This window comes from Chiloscyllium plagiosum, unplaced genomic scaffold (assembly GCF_037043375.1).
Source record: "Chiloscyllium plagiosum isolate Xiang-an unplaced genomic scaffold, Cpla_swu_hap1 HiC_scaffold_25, whole genome shotgun sequence".
Taxonomy (NCBI): domain Eukaryota; kingdom Metazoa; phylum Chordata; class Chondrichthyes; order Orectolobiformes; family Hemiscylliidae; genus Chiloscyllium; species Chiloscyllium plagiosum.
The window spans coordinates 39,316,373-39,337,571 of NW_028270163.1; the positions used below are offsets into that span (position 1 = coordinate 39,316,373).

The 21,199-nt window shown below is 40.3% G+C and overlaps 2 protein-coding genes across 2 annotated transcripts in view; both read left to right on the forward strand.

The window, feature by feature from the left end:
- The window catches only part of LOC122562180 (lysosomal alpha-glucosidase), a 50,062-nt gene extending 46,193 nt beyond the window's left edge, over positions 1 to 3,869 (forward strand). Inside the window, exons 18-20 of the mRNA XM_043714805.2 lie at positions 1,856 to 2,020; positions 2,681 to 2,833; positions 3,033 to 3,869. Coding sequence (XP_043570740.2) covers positions 1,856 to 2,020; positions 2,681 to 2,833; positions 3,033 to 3,095 — 381 coding nt within the window. The 3' untranslated portion in view covers positions 3,096 to 3,869. The remainder of the gene's footprint in view (positions 1 to 1,855; positions 2,021 to 2,680; positions 2,834 to 3,032) is intronic.
- A 1,550-nt stretch (positions 3,870 to 5,419) lies between these two features.
- The window catches only part of LOC122562181 (lysosomal alpha-glucosidase-like), a 56,780-nt gene continuing 41,000 nt past the window's right edge, over positions 5,420 to 21,199 (forward strand). The window contains exons 1-4 of the mRNA XM_043714807.2: positions 5,420 to 5,762; positions 7,483 to 8,145; positions 10,394 to 10,539; positions 13,805 to 13,970. Of these exons, the coding sequence (XP_043570742.2) occupies positions 7,528 to 8,145; positions 10,394 to 10,539; positions 13,805 to 13,970 (930 nt within the window). The 5' untranslated portion in view covers positions 5,420 to 5,762; positions 7,483 to 7,527. The remainder of the gene's footprint in view (positions 5,763 to 7,482; positions 8,146 to 10,393; positions 10,540 to 13,804; positions 13,971 to 21,199) is intronic.

Here is a 21,199-nt window from a genome sequence, read left to right on the forward strand (position 1 = left end):
TGTACTTCACCTGTTCTGTAACTTTTTTTACAGATTTCTCTGCAAGCAAGTTGCTTTCTTCACTGAAGTTTTCTTTGTAGTTTGCAAGTTATTTCAGCTAGGAATGCACATTGCTATAGTATTTCAGCTTTTCCTTTGGCTTTGTCAGGCAGGAACTGTTTTATTATACAGTTCTATTGGGTACCACTTAAAAATGTGCTACCCTGTACAATACAAAAACTAGATTGGTAGGTAATATAAAATGAAATCTAAATATCTCTTATTGGTACCTTCTTAACAGTGAATAGGTAGTCAGGAAACAATGACCACTTGGGGGCCAAAATGGAGATAAAGATGCAAAGAGGGTTTATGAGAGAAGACGAGCAGTTAATATGAAAGGCAATCAAAAATCATCCATAATCACAGCAATAGTAAAAGCATGGTAAATGGAAGAGTAGGGCTGTTTCAATACCAAAAATGGGATTTACACATGTACATGAGAGATGGCTGAGGTGTTTTTTTTTGTGTGAACCAGTCCTGTTTATTTTTTTATTAACCCCCACACTACCACCTAAGTGCGATAGTGCTTATTATTTTTTTTCCCCAGCACCCATGGTGTGTGTGTGCAGGTGTGAGACACAGTGAAAGACACAAAATGCACCAATCTTTATTCAAATTCCACCACCAGGAAGATAGAAAAACACCCGGGTGGCCAGTGACAAACACTGCCCTTCACATCAAAGGGCAGTGCTGTCTGATCAAAACAGTGAAGGGGACGGAAGGGACTAAATCAAAATAGAGTTGGAGGGAATGGCTGAGGTGTTAAATGAGTACCTGTCATTTGTCATTGGCTAAAAAACAAATACTACCAAGGCCATCGTGACAGGAAGAAACTCAGTCACCAGAAGGGTTTCAAATTAATTAGAGTACTAATAGTTTATCTAATACCTAAGTTAATAAGGGCCAGATGAGATGCATCCATGTACATTGATTGGAAATTGCAGTGTCGCTGACCAATTATTTTTTGACCTTCCATGGATTCAGGAGTAGTGTTGGAGAATTAAAAACATTTATTCCCTTTTCAAAAAACGTTGTAACAATTTTCCCAGCAATATACAGATAAGTCAGTTTATCTTTGCTGGGAAAATTCCAGAAACAATATTTAGGTAATTATTATTATTCCCATGAATTGTTTTGGAAGGTACAGCGAGGATTTGCTAAAGCAAAAGTCATGTCTAACTTGCTGGAGTTTTTTGAAGAGGATTGATGAATGAAAGGCTGTTGATGTGGTGTACACTAACTTCCAAAAGGCATTTGATACGGTATTAGACAACACACTTATGACAAGTTGCAAAAGAATCAAACAGTCCAAAGATGTGCAAGTTAGGTGGATCAGCTTTGGGAAATGCAGCGTTACAGAGATAGGAGGGTTTGATCTGATGGGATGCTCTTTGGAGGATCAGTGTTGACTTGATGGGCTAAATGGTCTGCTTTCACACTATAGGTGTGGAATTTAGTTCTTCTGATCCAGAATTTGGCAGCCACCAAAACACTGAATTGAATATAATTGTATGTCGCATATTATGATTCCAACTGAGCAGCACCCTCATTTTAGACTCAATTGTTCATCAAATGCTGCTGTCAAACATGCCTCTCTAACTCTGTGATAATGTAACAGACCATGTTTTAGTTTGCATTACTATCCATGACCCTGGTGTTCCATGGTTCTGACAGCTGCTTCATTACTACTTCATTCTTGTCAGTAAATGTGCAGTATAAAGTACTTTCATAAGCAAAAACTAATACTGATGTATTTCCTTTGTTTTGATAATTATGGTTACCCAAGTGATGATATTTTAATTTACTTTCAATCAAGGAACCCGACACTACAACTGCTGCCTCTCGTAGGAACCCATTTAGTCTGATTGTGGCACTTTCTGATCAAGGAATTGCTAGAGGAGAACTCTTCTGGGATGATGGTGATAGTCTGCTGAGTTATGAAAATGGTGATTATACAGAAATTATCTTTCTGGCAAAAAATGTAAGTGTGGCTGATTTTTAAATACTTAGAATATTGATTGTTTCGAATCCTGCCTTGAAACACATCTGCACTCTAGCTATGACAACAAAATGACAGTCTGACTTTCTAATAATTTGTCAGAGTCAAAGAATTTCTGATTCGTTCTTTATACGTGAAACTCTAAATGCATAACGAAGGTAGTTAGTTATCTCAGTGTAACCCACCTATAATGTGGCAAATAGTACTGATATAATGCTGCACCTCATAATTATAGAAGAATATTAACAATAGCAAAAAAACCTACATGATTTGCAATTAAGTTCCTCAACCGGAGTAATTCTTTAGGAAATCCTAAAGAGGAAACTAGATTTAAATAAATACAAAACGACAAAAGCAACATTATACATTTCATACATTTTCTTGATCCTAACTTGTTATTAAACAGAATTCAGCAAATTTCCTTTTTGATCAATGTATTTAAACTAATTTGGGACTTTTTAATGAAGGTTACAAAAGTAAACTTCAGATGAAGATTCAAAATTGTCCAAAATCGGTGTTTTTGTCTACATACTTCTAGATTGTAATACACTCAGTGTGAGATTGAAGTATACTGACCTTGTGTGGCAGTTTATTAATTGTTGTTTTCTTTCCACGCCCTCTTCCATTTCCACACACACTTAGAATGTGCTGTTCAGTGAAATAATCCATTTGAATAGCCAGATAGACGGCCTTAAATTGGATAGTGTCATGGTGTTTGGAGTTCCGTCAGCCCCACAGAAAGTTTCTGTTAATGGATTCTGGATGTCTGACTTCTCTTACAGAACAGACACAAAGGTAAGAGCATAGGCTCTGTCTAGATAGCATTTTAAGACAGTTGATAGACAAATCATAATTTCAAATTTGATTTGTTTTAACTGAAGGAAGTTTTTCAAGTTCATAATGTAAAGTATTTAATATACTCAAGCAAATATAGATAAATGTATTTGATAGTTATGTGCATTTCCTATATTTGATTTTCCTTTTTCCTTTTCAGGTATTAAATTTGCAGAATCTGTCTATTCTATTAAAAGAACAGTTCACAATTGCTTGGGTCTGAAGTGAAGCAGAACCTGCACCTATCAAGAAACCTACCAGAACAGAACAGACAATAATCATAAACCAATGATACTACTGACAATCGTTAAAAGGAATATTTATGGATTGTGTTTCATAGTTGGACAAAAATTACTGCCCGTCATTTGAACTTGAATTAAGGAAACAAAGATTTATTGTGCTTGGACATGGTACCAATTGCAACTTGTAACTTAATTTGGGGGGGTTCAAATGGGAGAAAGGAATCTATACTTGAGATATCTCCCCCTTTGTGGCATTCATGGCATTAAACAAAGCTTCAAAGGAAATTGAAGAACATTGTACTCTGTCACAGAGGAGCTCGGAAGCATTGCTGTAGTTTTTGGGACCTCTCTGTTTATGGTACAAACTTTATTCCTTACAGAATTCATAGTCGCAGAAAGGGGGTCCATGGTAGATTGCGGGTAACCAGGAAATGAAGAATAAAGTTACTTTTCTTAGTCCTCAAAATGTCATTTGAACTAATCAGTATTTTATATTGAAACAGCATTGTGTTTTCCAAATTGCCCTTTACGTGGAAATTGCAAATTTTTAATAGAAAAGCAGAAACTCTCACCTAGCTTCATAAGAGTTGATTAATGCAAGAGACTTGTTTAATTGAGAGATGGTCAGATTACAACAATTAAAAATTATGCATTTTATGCAACTGCACTGAAAGTCTTTTTTTTTTACTATGGAAGTGTTCCAGGAAGACTGAAAGGTTGTGGTCTATTTTTAATTAAAAAAATTGTAGAATTGACCTTTCAGAGTGCTGCTCCTTCATCAGGTAGCTATGGAGCAGGATCATAAGACAACTTATTGCAAAATTCTGCAGAATTGTGGGATATTGTGGGATACTGTGTGTGTGTGTGTTTTTTCCTTTGGTACAAACTCTCTGAAATACAACTGAAAAGTAACCGGCTATTTGATTTCCGTCTGATCAGCCTGCCATGGCATCTCAACCAGTTTGAATGGTCATATGGTGCTGTTAAAGCTGTTAGTACAGCTGTCATAGGCACTCTTAAATTCCTACATCAACTTTACAAAGGTTTGTCAAAGGCAAAAAAATTCATTTGCACTAGCAGAATTTCATTGCCTTCAGCATGGGGAAATCCCAGACAGCCCTTATTCTTTCTTTTGGAGTTACTTCGCCTTTTCCCATTGCAGTCTAAATATGCCCCTTTGCAAATAATTCTAAGCGTACAGTGATTGAAGATTCACCTTTTTACTTTTATGGGGCTGGTTGCTCAGCCATTGTACTCCTTTTCCATATTAGCCTCTTCCTTCATTCATCATTCATCCCTTTCGGCATCAGTTTGCAGATAGCTGCACAAAGTTTGTGAGAAGATTTGTAGCTCGGGTGCTCGTTGTTGTGGTTCTGTTCGTCGAGCTGGGAATTGCAGTCACACTCCAATTTATTTATTCACACTCCACTCCATTTATATATCCCCGCGTTTTTTTTCCAAATTAAAACCTCAAATGCAGTTGCAGACGTTTCGTCCCCTGTCTAGGTGACGTCCTCAATGCTTGGGAGTCTCCTGTGAAGCTTCAGGATGTCACCTAGACAGGGGATGAAACGTCTGCAACACAAATTCCCAGCTCGGCGAACAGAACCATAACAGATAGCTGCATCTTTGATAATTTCACTCCAATTACACATCTTCAGTGCACATAACAACGATTCCTCCCACTTTCCAACAGGTCAATCTCCTCTTCTGGGCTCCGAGAGACTGCAATGCCTATTATTGTGTAAAGTATTTTTGGGATAGTTTTTGATTAGTATCTGAATGTAAAACTGGTATTGCGGACAGCACATTTATATATCCCCGCGTTTTTTTTTCCAAATTCAAACCTCAAATGCAGTTTATTTTTCGAATGAAGTAGTCGTTTTGATGGGTCTGGAAATGTTTTAATGAAAATATTAATTAACGGTTCTGAAGTTTCCGATTTCGTCAGCAGTGAAGTACCAGTGATATAAAGAAGAACAGACATTCTACAAATGTGAACACTGAAGTATTAAGAATAGATGAGGGAAGTGATGAAGTTACCCCTCTCCTTCCGCCATGTTCTCTGTTGCTAAGAGACGATTACAACAACCCGGCCGCTGTCCCAGTGCGTTGTCGGACTATACCATACTTTGGGAGAGGGGGTGTTTGTGTGTGGAGGTTGGGTTGTCAATGGTGAGAAGGCAAGGAACAGACACCCCTCCCCGTGACCGTGTAGATGTGGACCGGCCCAGTGGGTGAAGCCGGAGCTGTCATGTGACTCGGCTCACCGGCGGTTTGTTCATTTCTGGTTCTCGGGTCAGGAGGTTCTCTGAGGTCGACACACTCGGTGAACTGAGAGCTGGTTCTGGTCTTTACTTACAAGTTGGTAGAAGATTGGAGTGTGACTGAATCCAACTCCTCGGTGTTTCCAGCCCTTTCCACTTTCTATCGCGGCCTCAAATACCCGATGAAGGAGCAGCGCTTCGAAAGTTCGTGGTTTCACGTAAACCTGTTGGTAAATACAGTGGTACCGGGACTGCAGAGAACAACAGGAGGAAGTCTTTCAGGCCCTCCAGCCTGTTTCACAATTCGGCACACCTCACACAGCCTTTCGCTACTATTTTTAATCCTATTTACCAACAACTACCTCAACATTTAGTGTTAGCGTAAGCATTTTAATTTGTTGTTTCACGTTGTTAGATTTTAATTTCAATGACATTTACAGTACTGGAACTGTCAGCGTTAAAAGGTGCATTCCAGTATCATTAGCAGAAGTTTGTCGTTGACATTCTGTATAAACGAGGCAGTGACATTGGGCAACGTACTTGCTGACTTTGCAATTCTTTTCAGTATATATGTTTTTAAAGTTGATTTTGTAACGTCGTGCTGGGGCATTGGTGGTGATAGATCATCAAATGGGCATTTTATTGTGCGTGAACCTTGCGTAGACTTTAAGAATGTTATTTGACTTGATTTTGGAATAGAAAGTTCGAGTAGGCTACACTGCCTAGAGCGAACACAATGTAAGGATGATATAGATAAATACAAATGTACTAAAACAATATTTCAAACTAATGCGACATAAGTCTAAGTTTTTGTTTCCTTCGTCAGAATGGCGTAGCCTAATTTTCAATATGACTGATAAGTGGCTAATGCAGTAGTTTTATGTATTGCAAGATCCCACACAAACACAAAATTGGTAAATAATGGATTAAGCTTTTCCCTTATGGTGTTTATTGGCAAATAAACATTGATAACACTAGGGAATCTACTTCATTAGCAGTATGTTATCTTTAACATGGTATTTAAGCTAGCAGAGGTTACCTCTAATTTAGAATCTAAACAAAATATACCATGTAAAACAATGTAGCATTCCTTCAATTTTTCACTGAAGTGTCAACCTGCATTATATGCTCAAGTCAGGGCTAAACTGAAGCCAGATCTTTTAATCCAGAAGTGAGTATGCAACAAAGCTGACGTTAATGAAACTGATTTAGGAAGTGGTGATTAGATGTCCAAAGTAAAGTTGAGTTGTGGATTCCAGAAACTTTAATACAAAGTCAGTGATCTGTTCAAAATGATGTAGTATATAGTTAGTTATCTGAAGGATGTTGACCACACTTGCCTGAAATCCACATCTCAGAAGGAGACCATTTGGCTTATCTGTGAACTCTAGCTCTCACTCATTTCACTTTTTTAGGCTACCCCATTTCTGTTTCTCTTCATGTAGATAGTAAACTTACTCTTAATCCATTTTGGGTGATAGTGAGATATGCATTCTACTGTTTTTGGTATTTTTCTGAAATTTATTTGGTTAGTGGTTATCTTCTGTTTATGTCCTATTATTTTGGATAGGCCCACAAGTAATAGTGATTTTTCACATCCTTCAATTTGAAGAATCTGCAGGGAAACAAGCTGCAGCTTGCATATTTCCTGATCACTGCATCATCTTAATTTTGGTAATATCCTTGGAAATCTTTTGTACAAACTCTCCTGTACTTTAATAATCATTTTAATACTCGGGACCACTATGTTCAGGTCTGTTCTCCAAAGTGTAATTTCACTTAAGTTCTATATAAAGTTAACAATACTCCATAAGTTTCATATTTTGTTTTCTTAGGAATGATTTCTAAAATTTGGGTTTAATAACTTGTATTGCTCTTTGTTTCAGCACCCCTAGACATATTTTCCCTCTACTTAATTTACTTTTAGATTTGAGCTCCCAAAGAAATCATGACCTACCAAAATCATCAACTTCATTCTGTGAACATTCCATTCCATTGTGAAGTATCTTGTTTATCAGCATTAAGTTGTAGTATGAGATGACATTGTTCCCTGTTTTGAACACTAACTTTTTATTTTAAACATTTCTACTCTGTCCTTTAGGTGGACAAAGTGAACCACAACTTCAAGATCAACTGCCTCGTCATCATGTTCCTACAACATTACAAAGCAGAAAAATGTGCTCTTGCTCCAGGAAATGAAGGAAAGGTGCTAGCAGGATTTCCAACTGTGACAAAGCCAAGAATGCCTGCAACTAATGTTATTAAAAATGGAGCAATCCTTCTTAGTGTCATTTTAGTTGTTGTAATTACATACCATAGTTATTTTACTCTCGAGTCTCAAGTGATTCCTCGGCATGTTAAAATGAGGATGTCTAAACTAGATTTATTGTGGCAATACCCACATGATAAAAACAGAACAGAGACTTCAGAAATACTGAACCAGCTGCCATTCAATTACAGTCATCACAGTGACTCCCAATGTGATATTGATCCAAATAGTAGATTTGATTGTGCTTTCAATGAAGCGATTGACATGACCAAATGTCAGAGTCGTGGCTGCTGTTGGAATTCAGCAGCCAAAGCTGGTTCTCCACCCTGTTTCTTGCCATCAAACTATCCTTCTTACCACATGGATTACCTTTCCCCAACAAGTACTGGCTACACAGCCTCACTGAGCCGCAGTGAGATGACACTGTTCCCAAATGACATAATGACACTTCAGTTGAATGTAATGTATGAGACATCTGGCAGACTTCATTTTACTGTAAGTAATGGTAATTGAAAAGCTAATTTTGAGTTCATAATGGAAGCTCCAAACAGTCAGTGTGATAAGTGCTGATACAACCATTAATAATCTCTAAATTCTCAATTAAATTGGAAGTACTGTTGAACATATTTAACCTTCACAACTAAAGTCTAGTAAAGTAATACAAATGGGTTTAAATTTTGTTTGAACTCAGAACAAATTTCAGTGTTTCTCTTTATTGGGTGTCATCCCCAATTGTAAGAGCTTTCAAACTTGTGAATCACCCATGTTTCTGGAAGTAACTTTCCATGCTGTACTTGAAGAGCCTAAGGTTAAAATTGACCAGGTGTCATATGCTCAAAAGGTGCACATTTTATCAGTGACTGTTTGTTTCTTAAACATTGTAAACTTATTGCTTACTTTGGGCCTGTATTTGCCCTTTTACAAACATGTTATTCATCAAAGGCAAGGAATGTGAGTTAATGGATAAATCTTTTTCTCAGTGGATGGTAACTGGGATCCAAGTCAATGTGTTTGTTGATAGAGTTCCGGTTGGAATGCCATGTTTCTAAGAATTCTCGTGAGTGTCTCTACACTACATTGGACAAACAGGCAGAAAACTAGCCACAAAACAACATGACCCACTCTCACTAGTATCCTTACATACATATGAGGAAGGACACCACTTCAACTGGGTCAACAAATCCATCCTAGGACAAGCCAAACAGACATGCATGAGAATTTCGAGAAAAAAACTGGAAATGACATCACCATAGGAAATGATGTCACAACAGGAAATGACATTACCAACCCAAGGAAACCCAAACATAGAAATAGAAAGTGGGTTACACCACCAGTACTTCATTCAGAGGCTCACTGAAGACGTTACCTAGTATGGTGGTGAAACACCTGAAACCGAACCTTCTAACTTAACGAGCAAACATATATCCAGAACCTCGACCTGAGCTACAAATCTTCTCAAAACTCGTTATTTTTGTGCCATCACTAAAACTGTCTATTACCACCTATCTTTACTCCTTTTCTGCAGCCTTTATGTAGGAGTGCATTGAAATGTCTGGTCTCCCATTTTCTACCCTCTAAACGTAAGGTTAACCAAAACTCCAATGTTAGCCTCTTAAATTGTGCCAGGTTACATTTCTTATCACCCTGTACTCATTGACTAACACTGCTCTTGGCCAAATAACGTCTTGATTTTCATACAGTCCCTGCAGTTATGGAGACAGACCATTCGGCCAATCAAGTCCACACCAGATCCACCCGCCCCCCGATAGCTTGCTGCTGAGACCCAGCCCCTACCCAAGAACATTGTGTTTCCTATGGCTAATCCACCTAACCTACACATCCATGGACACTATGGCCAATTTAGCATTGCCAGTCCACCAAACCTGCACACCTTTGGACTGTGGGAGGAAACTGGTGCACCAAGAGAGGACCCTCGCAGACAAGGGGAGAATGTGCAAACTCAACACAGACAGTAGCCCGCAGGTGGAATCAGGCCTGGGCCCCTGGCCCTGTGAGACAGCAGTGCTAACCATTGAACCACTATGCCATTAGAATTTAAAATTCTCATTCTTGTATTTGAATCCAATGTGACCTCCCCTTCCTGTAATGTAATTTTACAACCTGAGAGAAATCTATGCTTTTCTAATTCTGCGCTCTTGTGAATCTATGATTTTAATCACCCTACTATTGGTGGTAGTAGTTTCTGATGCCAATATATCAACTTTGGAATAGCCTCCCTTTGCCCGTCTACCTGTTTACCTCACTTTCTTCCTTTGGCCCACTTCTTAAAACCTATCCTTTTGACTAAGCCACTGGTCATCTGAGGCTAATTGATCTCTAAATAAAAATATATGGAGATGAATTTTGTTTTCTGGATCCATGTTCTACTTGATTTTATAAGCTCCTGTGAAGTAATTAAGGCTGATTTATTTTGAATTGTATTTTTTTTATTATAAATGTAAGCTTTTCCTTGTAAATGGTTGGATGTCTCCTAATCATTAGAGTTGGAATAGAAAGCTTACAGTACTTTTAAATTTTGACATTACTAATAAATCTGATCCATCAGCTATCATATTTTCCAAGACTGACTGAATTGTAAAATTTTACATCATTGGTTAAAACAGCCTGATCTATTGGTAACAAAGAAATACAAGGTCAGTAATAACATCAGTTATGCTTAAAGTAAAATACGTTTGGAAGTTAACTTTCTCTCTTAAGTAAACCTTATGTTTTTGGCCTGCAGCTTAAGGATCCAAGACGTAAACAGTACGAGGTTCCTATTGATGTTCCTAACGTCACTGATAAAGCTCCAACTCAACTCTATACTGTTAGATTTTCATCTAGACCTTTTGGCATCATTGTACAGAGGAAATCAAATGGTCTGGTTCTGTAAGTGTAATTAGCATTAGTATTTATTTTTATAGAATCTTCACTTATAAAATTTAAATTTCAATCAAAAAGTGTAGAAGGTTTGGAGCTATGTGGTCCTGGCAGAACTGAAGCTTAGGGGGAGCCAGTTAATGGTAAGTGTTCCAAGCATTATTGATGAGTCCTTCTATTGCTTAGTCGATTCTATGAGTAATATATGGATAGTACATGCAAGTGTTCTAACTGCATTGGAGCAATTTGATTAGAAGCAGAGCTACTTTACATGCCTTTGGTATTGCAGTTAGCATTTTGTTGAGTTCCACTAACCTTAATGTCATTAGTGATTTCTTGGTAGAGTCATAGAGACGTGAAGCAGACCCTTCGGTCCAATTCATCCATGTCGACCAGATATCCCAACCCAATCTCGTCCCACCTGCCAGCACCTGTCCCATATCATTCGAAACCCTTCCTATTCACATACCCATCCAGATGCCTTTTAAATGTTGCAATTGTACTAGCCACCACCACTTCCTCTGGCAGCTCATTCCATACACACACCACCCTCTGAGTGAAAAAGTTGCCCCTTAGGTCTCTTTTATATCTTTCCCCTCTCATCCTAAACCTATGTCCTCTAGTTCTGGACTCCCGCTAGGAAAATACTTTGTCTATTTATCCTATCCATGCCCCTCATGATTTTATAAACCTCTATAAGGTCACACCTCGGTCTCCGACGCTCCAGGGAAAACAGCCCAGCCTCTTCAAACTCTCCCTATACCTCCACTCCTCCAACCCTGGCAATATCCTTGTAAATCTTTCCTGAACCCTTTTAAGTTTCACAACATCTTTCTGATGGGAAGGAGACCAGAATTGCACACAATATTCCAACAATGGCCGAAACCAATGTCCTGTACAGCTGCAACATGACCTCCCAACTCCTGTACTCAATACTCTGACCAATAAAGGAAAGCATACCAAGCGGCTTCTTCACTATCCTATCTACCTGCGACTCTACTTTCAAGGAATTATGAACCTGCACTCCAAGGTCTCTTTGTTCAGCAACACTCCCAAGGACCTTACCATTAAGTGTGTAAGTCCTGCTAAGATTTGCTTTTCCAAAATATAGCACTTCACATTTATCTAGATTAAACTCCATCTGCCACTTCTCACTCATTGGTCCATCTGGTCAAGATCCCGCTGTAATTTGAGGTAACCTTCTACGGTGTCCACACCTCCAATTTTGGTGTCATCAGCAAACTTACTAACTACACCTCTTATGCTCACATCCAAATCATTTATATAAATGACAAAACGTAGTGGACCCAGCACTGATCCTTGTGGCACATTACTGGTCACAGGCGTCCAGTCTGAAAGACAACCCTCCACCACCACCCTCTGTCTTCTACCTTTGAGCCAGTTCTGTATCTAAATGGCTAGTTCTCCCTGTATTCCATGAGATCTAACCTTGCTAACCAGTCTCCCATGGGGAACCATGTCAAACGCCTTAATGAAGTCCATATAGATTATAACTACCACTCTGCCCTCATCAATCCTCTTTGATACTTCTTCAAAAAACTCAATCAAGTTTGAGAAACATGATTTCCCACACACAAAGCCATGTTGACTATCCCCAATTGGTCCTTGCCTTTCTAAATACATGCACATCCTGTCCCTCAGGATTACCTCCAACAACTTGCCTAACACCGACATCAGGCTCACTGGTCCATAGTTCCCTGGCTTGTTCTTATCACCTTTCTAAAACAGTGGCACCACGTTAGCCAACCTGCAGTCTTTCAGCACCTCGCCTGTGACTATCGATGCTACAAATATCTCAGCAAGAGGCCCAGCAATCACTTCCCTAGCTTCCCACAGAGTTCTAGGGCACACCTGATCAGGTCCTGGGGATTTACCCACTTTTATGCATTTCAGGACACCCAGCACTTCTTCCTCTGTAATTTCTTTCAAGACATTCTATATCTTCCATGTCCTTTTCCACAGTAAATAGTGATGCAAAATAATCATTTAGTATCTGCCCCATCTCTGCGGCTCCCCACAAAGGCCACCGTTCTGATCTGTGAGAAGCCCTATTCTCTCCCTAGTTACCCTTTTGTCATTAATGTATTTGTAAAAACCCTTCGGATTCTCATTAACTCTACATGCCAAAGTTATCTCATGTCCCCTTTTTGCCCTCCTGATTTCTCTCTTAAGTATACTCCTACTGTCTTTATACTCTTTTAAGGATTCACTTGATGTATCCTGTCTATACCTGACATATGTTTCCTTCTTTTTCTTAACCAAACCCTCAATTTCTTTAGTCATCCAACATTTCCTATACCTACCAGCCTTTCCTTTCACCCTAACAGGAATATACTTTCTCTGGACTCTTGTTATCTCATTTCTGTAGGCTTCCCATTTTCCAACCGTCCCTTTACATGCAAACATCAGTGCCCAATCAACTTTTGAAAATTCTTGCCTAATAGTTTTATAAACCTTTATAGAGGTTTATAAAACTATGAGGGGCAAGGATAAATAAATAGACAAAGTCTTTTCCCTGAGGTGGGTGAGACCCGAACTAGAGGGCATAGGTTTAGGGTGAGAGGAGAAAGATATATAAGAGACCTAAGGGGCAAGTTTTTCATGCAGAGTGTAGTCTGTGTAATACCGTCAAAATTGGCCTTCCTCCAATTTAGAACTTCAACTTTTAGATCTGGGCTAACCTTTTCCATCACTATTTTAAAACTAAAAGAATTATGGTCGCTGTCCCGAAGTGCTCCCCCACTGGACCTGATCAGGTAGTATGTGTATGGAATGAGCTGCCAGAGGAAGTGGTGGAGGCTAGTACAATTGCAACATTTAAAAGGCATTCGGATGGGTATATGAATAGGAAGGGTTTGGAGGGATATGGGCCGGGTGCTGGCAGGTGGGACTAGATTGGGTTGGGATATCTCGTTGGCATGGACGGGTTGGACTGAAGGGTCTGTTTCCATGCTGTACATCTCTATGACTATAATATACACATTTTTTAAAAAAAAGTCCTTACAGTCCTTGAGGTGCATGTTTAACCTGAGATCATCTATCTATATTTACAACATAATCAAAAACAGAGATGTGCAAAAATGTAACACTTTAGCAGTATAAACTGAGTTATTTTCATTGTTATATATGTGCTTAATAATTGGAACACAGACACATAAAACTTTGTATAAAAACATTTCTGGATAACATACTCATGAGTTGTATTTTGTTTATTTACCATTTTTCACTAATTTTATTCTGCATTTTTTAACAGCCTGAACACAACAGTGGGGCCATTGTTTTATGCTGATCAGTTTCTGCAGATCTCCACCTCCCTGGCCTCAAAGTACATCTCGGGTCTGGGAGAGCACATGACAAATTTGATTCTCAATCTCAACTGGAATCGACTAACACACTGGAACAGAGATCAAGGACCTCATGTAAGTTAGTTTTCTTTTCTTTCTCATTATTGAGGCTTTCAGTGTGCTAATCCTGGCCCAAGAAGTGGGCAGCAGACCATTTCCAAGATGTCAGTCTTCGAACATAGAATTCTGTAAAGTGCTATAAGTTATAAAAAATCCTATCACAAAGGAGTAGACTTAAATACATTCTTGGAGTTCTTTCTTTCATTGTTTTCTACTGGTGTTCGATATGCCACAGAAAATTACATTCTAGAGTACTTCGTATTAACAATGTGAAAAAGGCAAAACATAGCCAGTGCTCTGCCTACGGCTGACTCAAAGTAGTCTGTTAATGCACTTGGTCTCACATTTTCACCATGTAGCATTTATAATTGTTTGTACAACTTCATCAACATACAAAGAGGAACATTTTCACTGCAGTGAGGCATCACGTTCATTGCATTTTTGCTATTGAACAAATTGGGAAGTAAGCGCTAAATATCTAGTGGCTGTATGTGATAACTGAAGATATTTAGGTTAAGAATTTGATTGTTCTTTATAGCCTTGCAATTTTACCCTGCGTTCTGTACATTTTAGGGTTTCCTGGGTATAGGACTGTTTTTAAAGTCAAAATAGCTAGGTTTTAAATTCTCAATACTTAACAGTTGGTTCCTCTGTTGTGACTTAACAAGGTATGAACAACAAGTGTGCATGTGTCAACTAGAATATATTAAACAAGATATTTTATATGTTTGACAAAAGCTGTGAAGACAGCATGGAAGTTTCTTAAATTTTCCCAACACAATCAATACCTTTCTTTAACCTATAATGTTCAATTAAAGTGTCATAAAAGAATTACAACACAGTAATGACAAAAGTGGGCCAATGGTGACTGGGCCATCTTTTACCTTAATTCTGATTTCCACATCCCTTAAGAGAGGTCCATAATACCCCCCTCAACAACTTGGTACAAGAGTCATCTTGCATCACCTCACATTTTTAACTAGTTACATACATTGAATCAAGTGTTCATCTGTTATTTCCTTTCAGTCCCAGTTGTTACATTCCATTGTGAACAAGAACATGTACTTTGTACAGTTGCTCTGAATATACAAGTGTATTCTTTTTCTCAATAATTAAGCTGTTGTATATAATTCACACGGATACTAAAGCATTTGAGGCCAAATATTAGTATTGATTCCAAGCAAGATATCTTCAGAAAATATAGCAGTTTGGTCAACAAATATGATTAATCAAGGCATTTAGTTGGCTAAAATCAAATTAAATATTTGTGCATTGTTTAAAGATTGTGTCATACGAAGTAGTATTTGTGCCAGGCAATGACCATCTCCAACAAGGGAGAATCTAACAATTGCTGCTCGACATTCAATATCATTGTCATCACTGAATTCCCCCCACTGTCTAAATCCTGGGAGTTACCATTGATCTGGAACTGGACAGGACCAGCCACATTAGTACAGCAGGTACAGAGCAGATCACAGGGGCGTGACCAATACCCCCACCCCCCAGCTGCTCATGCATAATACTTGGCTGCCATCTGCAAAGCACAAGTCAGGAATGTAGCAGAATACTCTGCACTTACCTCTAAGTGCAGCTCCAACAACATTTGAAGCTTGCCTCCATTCAGAACAAAGCCTACTTGATTAGCATCCCACCCCATCATCTTGAATATTCACAACCAACACACCATTGCCACTTTGTGTACCATCTATAAGATGCAATGCAGTTGCTCTGGCAGCACTTTCCATATCTCAGTCTCTACCACTTATTAAGTCAAGGGCAGCAGATACATGGGAACACCACTATCTGTAGGATCCACTCCAAGCCCAACAAAATGCTGACTTGCAGTTCTTTCACTGTTGTTTCAAGATCCTGAAGCTTTTTCAGGTACTCTAGATATTTTCTAAATTACCTGTTCAGTGTTTTTAATTATGCAACTCTGAAGCAGCTATGACTATAACTAGGCCTCCTGGCTGAGAAGTAAGGATATACTACCACTGTGCCGTGATCCTCCTTCAGACACTCTGAGATTGAATTTTTAAAAATCAGTAAGCGATGCACCATCAGAAGGCAATGGGACGTAGACCAATTGAGTCGTGAATTAGATTCACTTAGAAATTCAGTAATTTAGGTGAAGAGTGTTCAGTATGAGTTAGATTTTATCAGTGGAGTTTGTCATTTAGTTGTCATATTTACCAAGGTGAGGACAAGTCAAGTGAAGTTAAGACATGACAGCTTAACTCAGTTGTGGAATGTTAGTCCTGTAGGATGAAGGTTGGACTTGTCATAGATCTGACTTCCTTTGGACTTAATCCAATTCCATTCTGTAAAACATTGGATGAACATCCTTTCTTTGTCAGATTTTGCTGATATGGCAACTCCTTGCTGTTTCTGCAGTGCTGATCACTTTTGATGTACCAGCCCCAATCCCAATTCTCTTCCTTTACCAACCAGGCTTGGATCAGGCTTCACCTAATGTAAGTCTTCATTTCTCCCATCAGTACAGATGTTGAAACACTGATTCATACCTTTCTCACTATCAGGCTGAACTACTTCAATATTCCCTCTCCCATTTTTCTGCTCTATCTCCCATTCACACCCCACTCCATCACCCCTCAAATGTTGCCCTGCTTAAGTTCCAACTATTTAAAGAGTCTGCACATTATTCCATTCCAAGTCCTCATTATCTATTAACCTTTTAATGGTGTCCATTGACTTCATGTCTCCCCAAGTTAATTATTTCAAAATATTTGTACTGACATGATACATTCTGCCTCAGCAATTTTAAGCTTACTGCTCTTGAAATAGTGGCATACCATGTATTTCTCCCATACCTTAGTCTCTGTTAGTCATGAAAGAGCTTTTGACCATCATGATCCTGCACTCTTGATTTCCTCTCACATTCTCCAACTTCCAACATCTCTCTCCATGTTTAAGAGCCTCCTTGAAACAGGAATTCATTTGGAATAATTATAAATTTATTGATTTTCCCTAGTCTTGCATTATTGTGCTCTGAATCTGCTTGCTAAGAGAGAAATTGCTTCAGTCTTTTTTCCACCTACCCTCTTTATATCTCCCTTTTATTCATGCTCAGCATGTGGAACATGTGTTGCCTAACTGTTTGATCATTCTTGGAGCAGGAGTTCACTGTCTACACCATTACAAAAACAAAAAAAGTACCACTGCTCTATGCCACAATAGAAACATACTGTTCTTTGCTTGAAGCTATTTTTAAACAATTCCTTAGGATCTCAGCTACTACATTTAATAAGCAGAAATCATTCCTTTCCAATGTTTCAGTAAGGTTTACTGCAAATCCCAATTATCAGTATTTGGAAGTGGCATGTCAAATTTCTTACTGGCATTAGCAAACAAAACTTATACTAAAGAGAATGCTGGAGTTGCCAGTGCATAACAGCTCTGGGTCCTAACTGATTCTAATCTGAAAATAAATGGTTGGAATTGTTGCGGGGAAAATTACCAGCCTCTGAGTCAGAGCTGGGGTTCAATGACAAGAGTTTATTGTACAAGGAAATACCAGAGGTCTTCTCTCAACCCAGAGCACATGTCAAGATACTTTTATACATTTTATGGTATAATAGGTCAGTGATGAGGTTATTATCTCATGGTTTGTTTATTGTAACATGGTTTGTTTATTGTAAACTTTGCAGAATCGCTAATAATTTCGGTGCAGTCATTGTCAGTTCCAGCGCAGCCTATGTTAATTTCAGTGTGGTCGTTGTCAGTTTCAGTACAGACATTGTCAGTTTCAATGTCTATGCAGAAGTCCATTGCTATAGTAATGAGCGCTAATCACTCTTCCTGAGAAGGACAATTACTGTAGCCCTGGCTATTATCACTCGGTATTGAGCCCATATCAGACTGTTAGCATTTCTATCAAAGTGTAGACCCAGACACTTCGGCGGGCAGTATTCTGTCCCCCACCCTCCTTAAACTAATCAACTAGGTTGTGAGTGCATTGTGCTGGCAATCTGGTTGCCCCAGACAGTGTCTGTGTTTGCTCTGCTCTGTCTCTCCATAGTGTGGTCTGGTGGCCATCTTGTGTGTGAAGTGGCCAGCTTATGGCTCAGTGGTCATCTTGTGTGTCCATGTACCTAGTGTCACTCTGCCCCGTGCCATCTCCAACTTCTCTCCCCACTTTGTGCTCAAGGAGGCAACTTCGGAGAACTCCCGCAGATCACCCAATTTACATATAGAGGTAGGTCATCTCTAGGAGCGCCTCCTCCTGAGGGGTATCATGGAGTGCTAATTTCATTGGGGGCTCTTCCATGGTGACACTCGCTGCTGGTACAGTTCTCATCGGTAGCGCCTTACAGCAGAGCTTTAAACACCTGACGTCCACACAGAATACCAGCATGAGTACAATGGGAAGAACTATCCCGTGTGCCAAATAGGGTCCCCAAGATTTACCTATCAACCAATTTAGCCAGCTGTCTGTAATTGTGGCTCTCTGTCGCAAATTATCAAGCTAGTCTCAGGTGGCTTGATGACTTCTGTAATGTTCTCGGAGGCATCAATAATGTGGGTGATACAATTTGTCACCAATAATTGTACAAACTCCCCCTTGCTTTGCGAATTGATAATCCACCACGTGTCTGCTGTGCGTAGAGTCTGAGTTCAGCCAACTCTGTATTAATTGCTTCCAGAGCTTTTAAGGTATTATTGCCTAAGATAGTCAGGCCACATACAAGGTAATTTTGGTTTTTAGCGCTGACGACCTCGGCTATGCTCTCTCCCTTCCTCCAAATATAGAGATCCAAAGAATCCATATCCCAATGATGATCTCAAAATGGTGGGGATCTGCCAGTCAGCACAGAACTCCTGACTGATGGAACTGGTATCCTTCACCGAACATGTCCCCCTCTGGGGCATGGTACAGTGACGGGTGCAATTGTCTCGACTGCAAATAGGTTTGGGAGGTCTGGAGTGTCTGTCGCATAAGTGCACTTAAATAGAAAAACTGCTGCTCGATAACATACATTGTCCTGTCCTTCCGTCTGTCTGTTCATCCATGTCGCCCCTGATCCCTCGGGTGCACCTCCCCCCCCCTTCCCCCCCCCCCCCCCCCCCCCCTCCCCACCTCAGCTGATAAGTATCAAACAGGCATGTCCATGTGGTGGAGCTGACATGGGTGCTGTTGCACTGCCCACATATGAATTGTCTGCCTGCAGTCACATTCAAGCATGCCTGCTCACTGCAGGTGCAGGTAAACTGTTCCCTGATGACTGTACAGTGCCAAAACATGCACTGTCTCTGGATGCATAAGTCATTTTTGGGAACCAGGGCATATACGCATCCCCATTCCTGCCCTGTGAAACAGAATGGTTAATTAAATGGGTTTCCCCTCCCTAGGCTGGGGGACCCGGCCGCATGGGCCATTGGTCATGCCCAGTTGTACACACCTACCCTGGAGTCCCTGCTTGTATTTCCCTATCTGCCCCCTACACGGCGCTCCCGAGGTGTATATACTGGTCATGAGGGGTCCACACCGGGGTGGCCACAAATAGGATTCTACTAATCGCACCGGTGGGTAGCAGGCAGTTCGGTTTCCGTGTAAATTTAGGTGGGTTTTGTTGAAGAGGTTATCTTCAAATCTTGACATGCTCCTGACAGTCGTGATACTTAAACACAGTGAAATATATACAGGTATATACATTTTGCAGTTAAATAAAGTTATCAGTCAAAGTCTTTGTTTTTGTCAGGAGGTGCAGTCGTGCTTCTGTGTGGTTTGTTCTGTTGTGTTTTTGGTACTGCCTCCCGGGATGACCCTTTTGTCCGCCATTTCTGTCTATACCTGGGGAATGGTCAATGACATTAGTTCGGTCACCGGAGTCTTTAAACGGTTTTAGTTGGGTCAGTGCTTCCATGTGCCTTTTCCTTTCATATCTATGCAGGTGCAGGTGTCCCCACTTATTACCATGTCATATGGCCCATTCCATTTTGTGGCAAAGCCTGGTTTGTCGGGCAGTGCTCGCGCAAGGACGCGGCTTCCTGCTGCTGGTTCCTCAGGGAAGATTTTGAGTTCCCCTGACTTGTCCTTTTTGACCTGTTTGTCAATTTCAGATTTCAGTATCCCTTCCAATTGGGTGCTTAATTTTATCACATACTGATGAATTTTGTCTTTTAGTGGATCCACATCGGTGCCACCTGTGATTATTGTCTCTGGCAGTTGCATTGCTTGCTCGGTCATTAATTCACATGGTTTTAGCCCAGTTGCTCTTAATTTCATTAGTCTGGCTGGCAGCACTTCAGCCCATGTTCTGCCTGAAGTTTGCATAGCCTTAGCTAAAGTATTTTTTAGCGTTCTATCCATTCTCTCTATCGTCCCTGAGCTCTGCGGGTGATAGGGAATGCAAAATGTTTGTTTAATGCCGAGTAATTGGCAGACAGTCTTCATGACCTTGCCTGTAAAATATGTCCCTTGGTTGGAGTTGATCTGGAGGGGTACCACCCCCACCTCGGGATTACCTCCTCCACTAATATTCTGGCTAGAGTGGTCACAGTGCAGCTTTTGGTCAGGAATGCTTCTACCCACCGGGTGAATTGATCTATGATGACCAGGCGGTACGTTTTCCCACGGGAAGGCCGTGTAAAATCTATGACAAGGGGTTCCCAGGGTCCCCTAGCTCTGCACTGGTGTCCTGTTTTAACTTTTGTGGGTCTCTCTGGGTTATGTTGTGCACAAACCATGCATCTGCAGCAGTACTTGGCCATGTCTCTTCCCATCCCCTTCTCTCCCTAGGCTTGCTATCATCGCCTCTCTCCCTGTATGGGAGAGCCCGTGGTGCAGTTCAAGCAATGTGCCCTGTATACATGCTGGTGCTACCACCTTGTCTGCTCGACTCGAGACACCATTCTCCCCTGTGAATACTCCCTACAGACTCCATTGCTGTCTCTTCCTGTGGGGTGTCCTCATGTAGCTGCTGAATTTGGATAGCATCTTTTGGTAATTCAATAGTGGCTATTGCTGCCTCGTCAATGGCTTGTTGTTTGAGGGCTTCCTGAGCTGCTCAGGCTGCTGCCTGGTTTCCTTTGAATTTTAGCCAACCTGGACTCTCTTTTGCTGGCTCCTTTTGACGGGCTTTTATTTTTATCACTGCAGCTTCTTTTGACTGTTCACTGGCATGCAACAGTTCCTGAATTCTTAATTGGTTTCTGATAGGGGCTTTGCCGCCACCCCTGCCCCCCCCCCCCCCCCCCGCGTGGTGGTGAACCCTTATCCACCT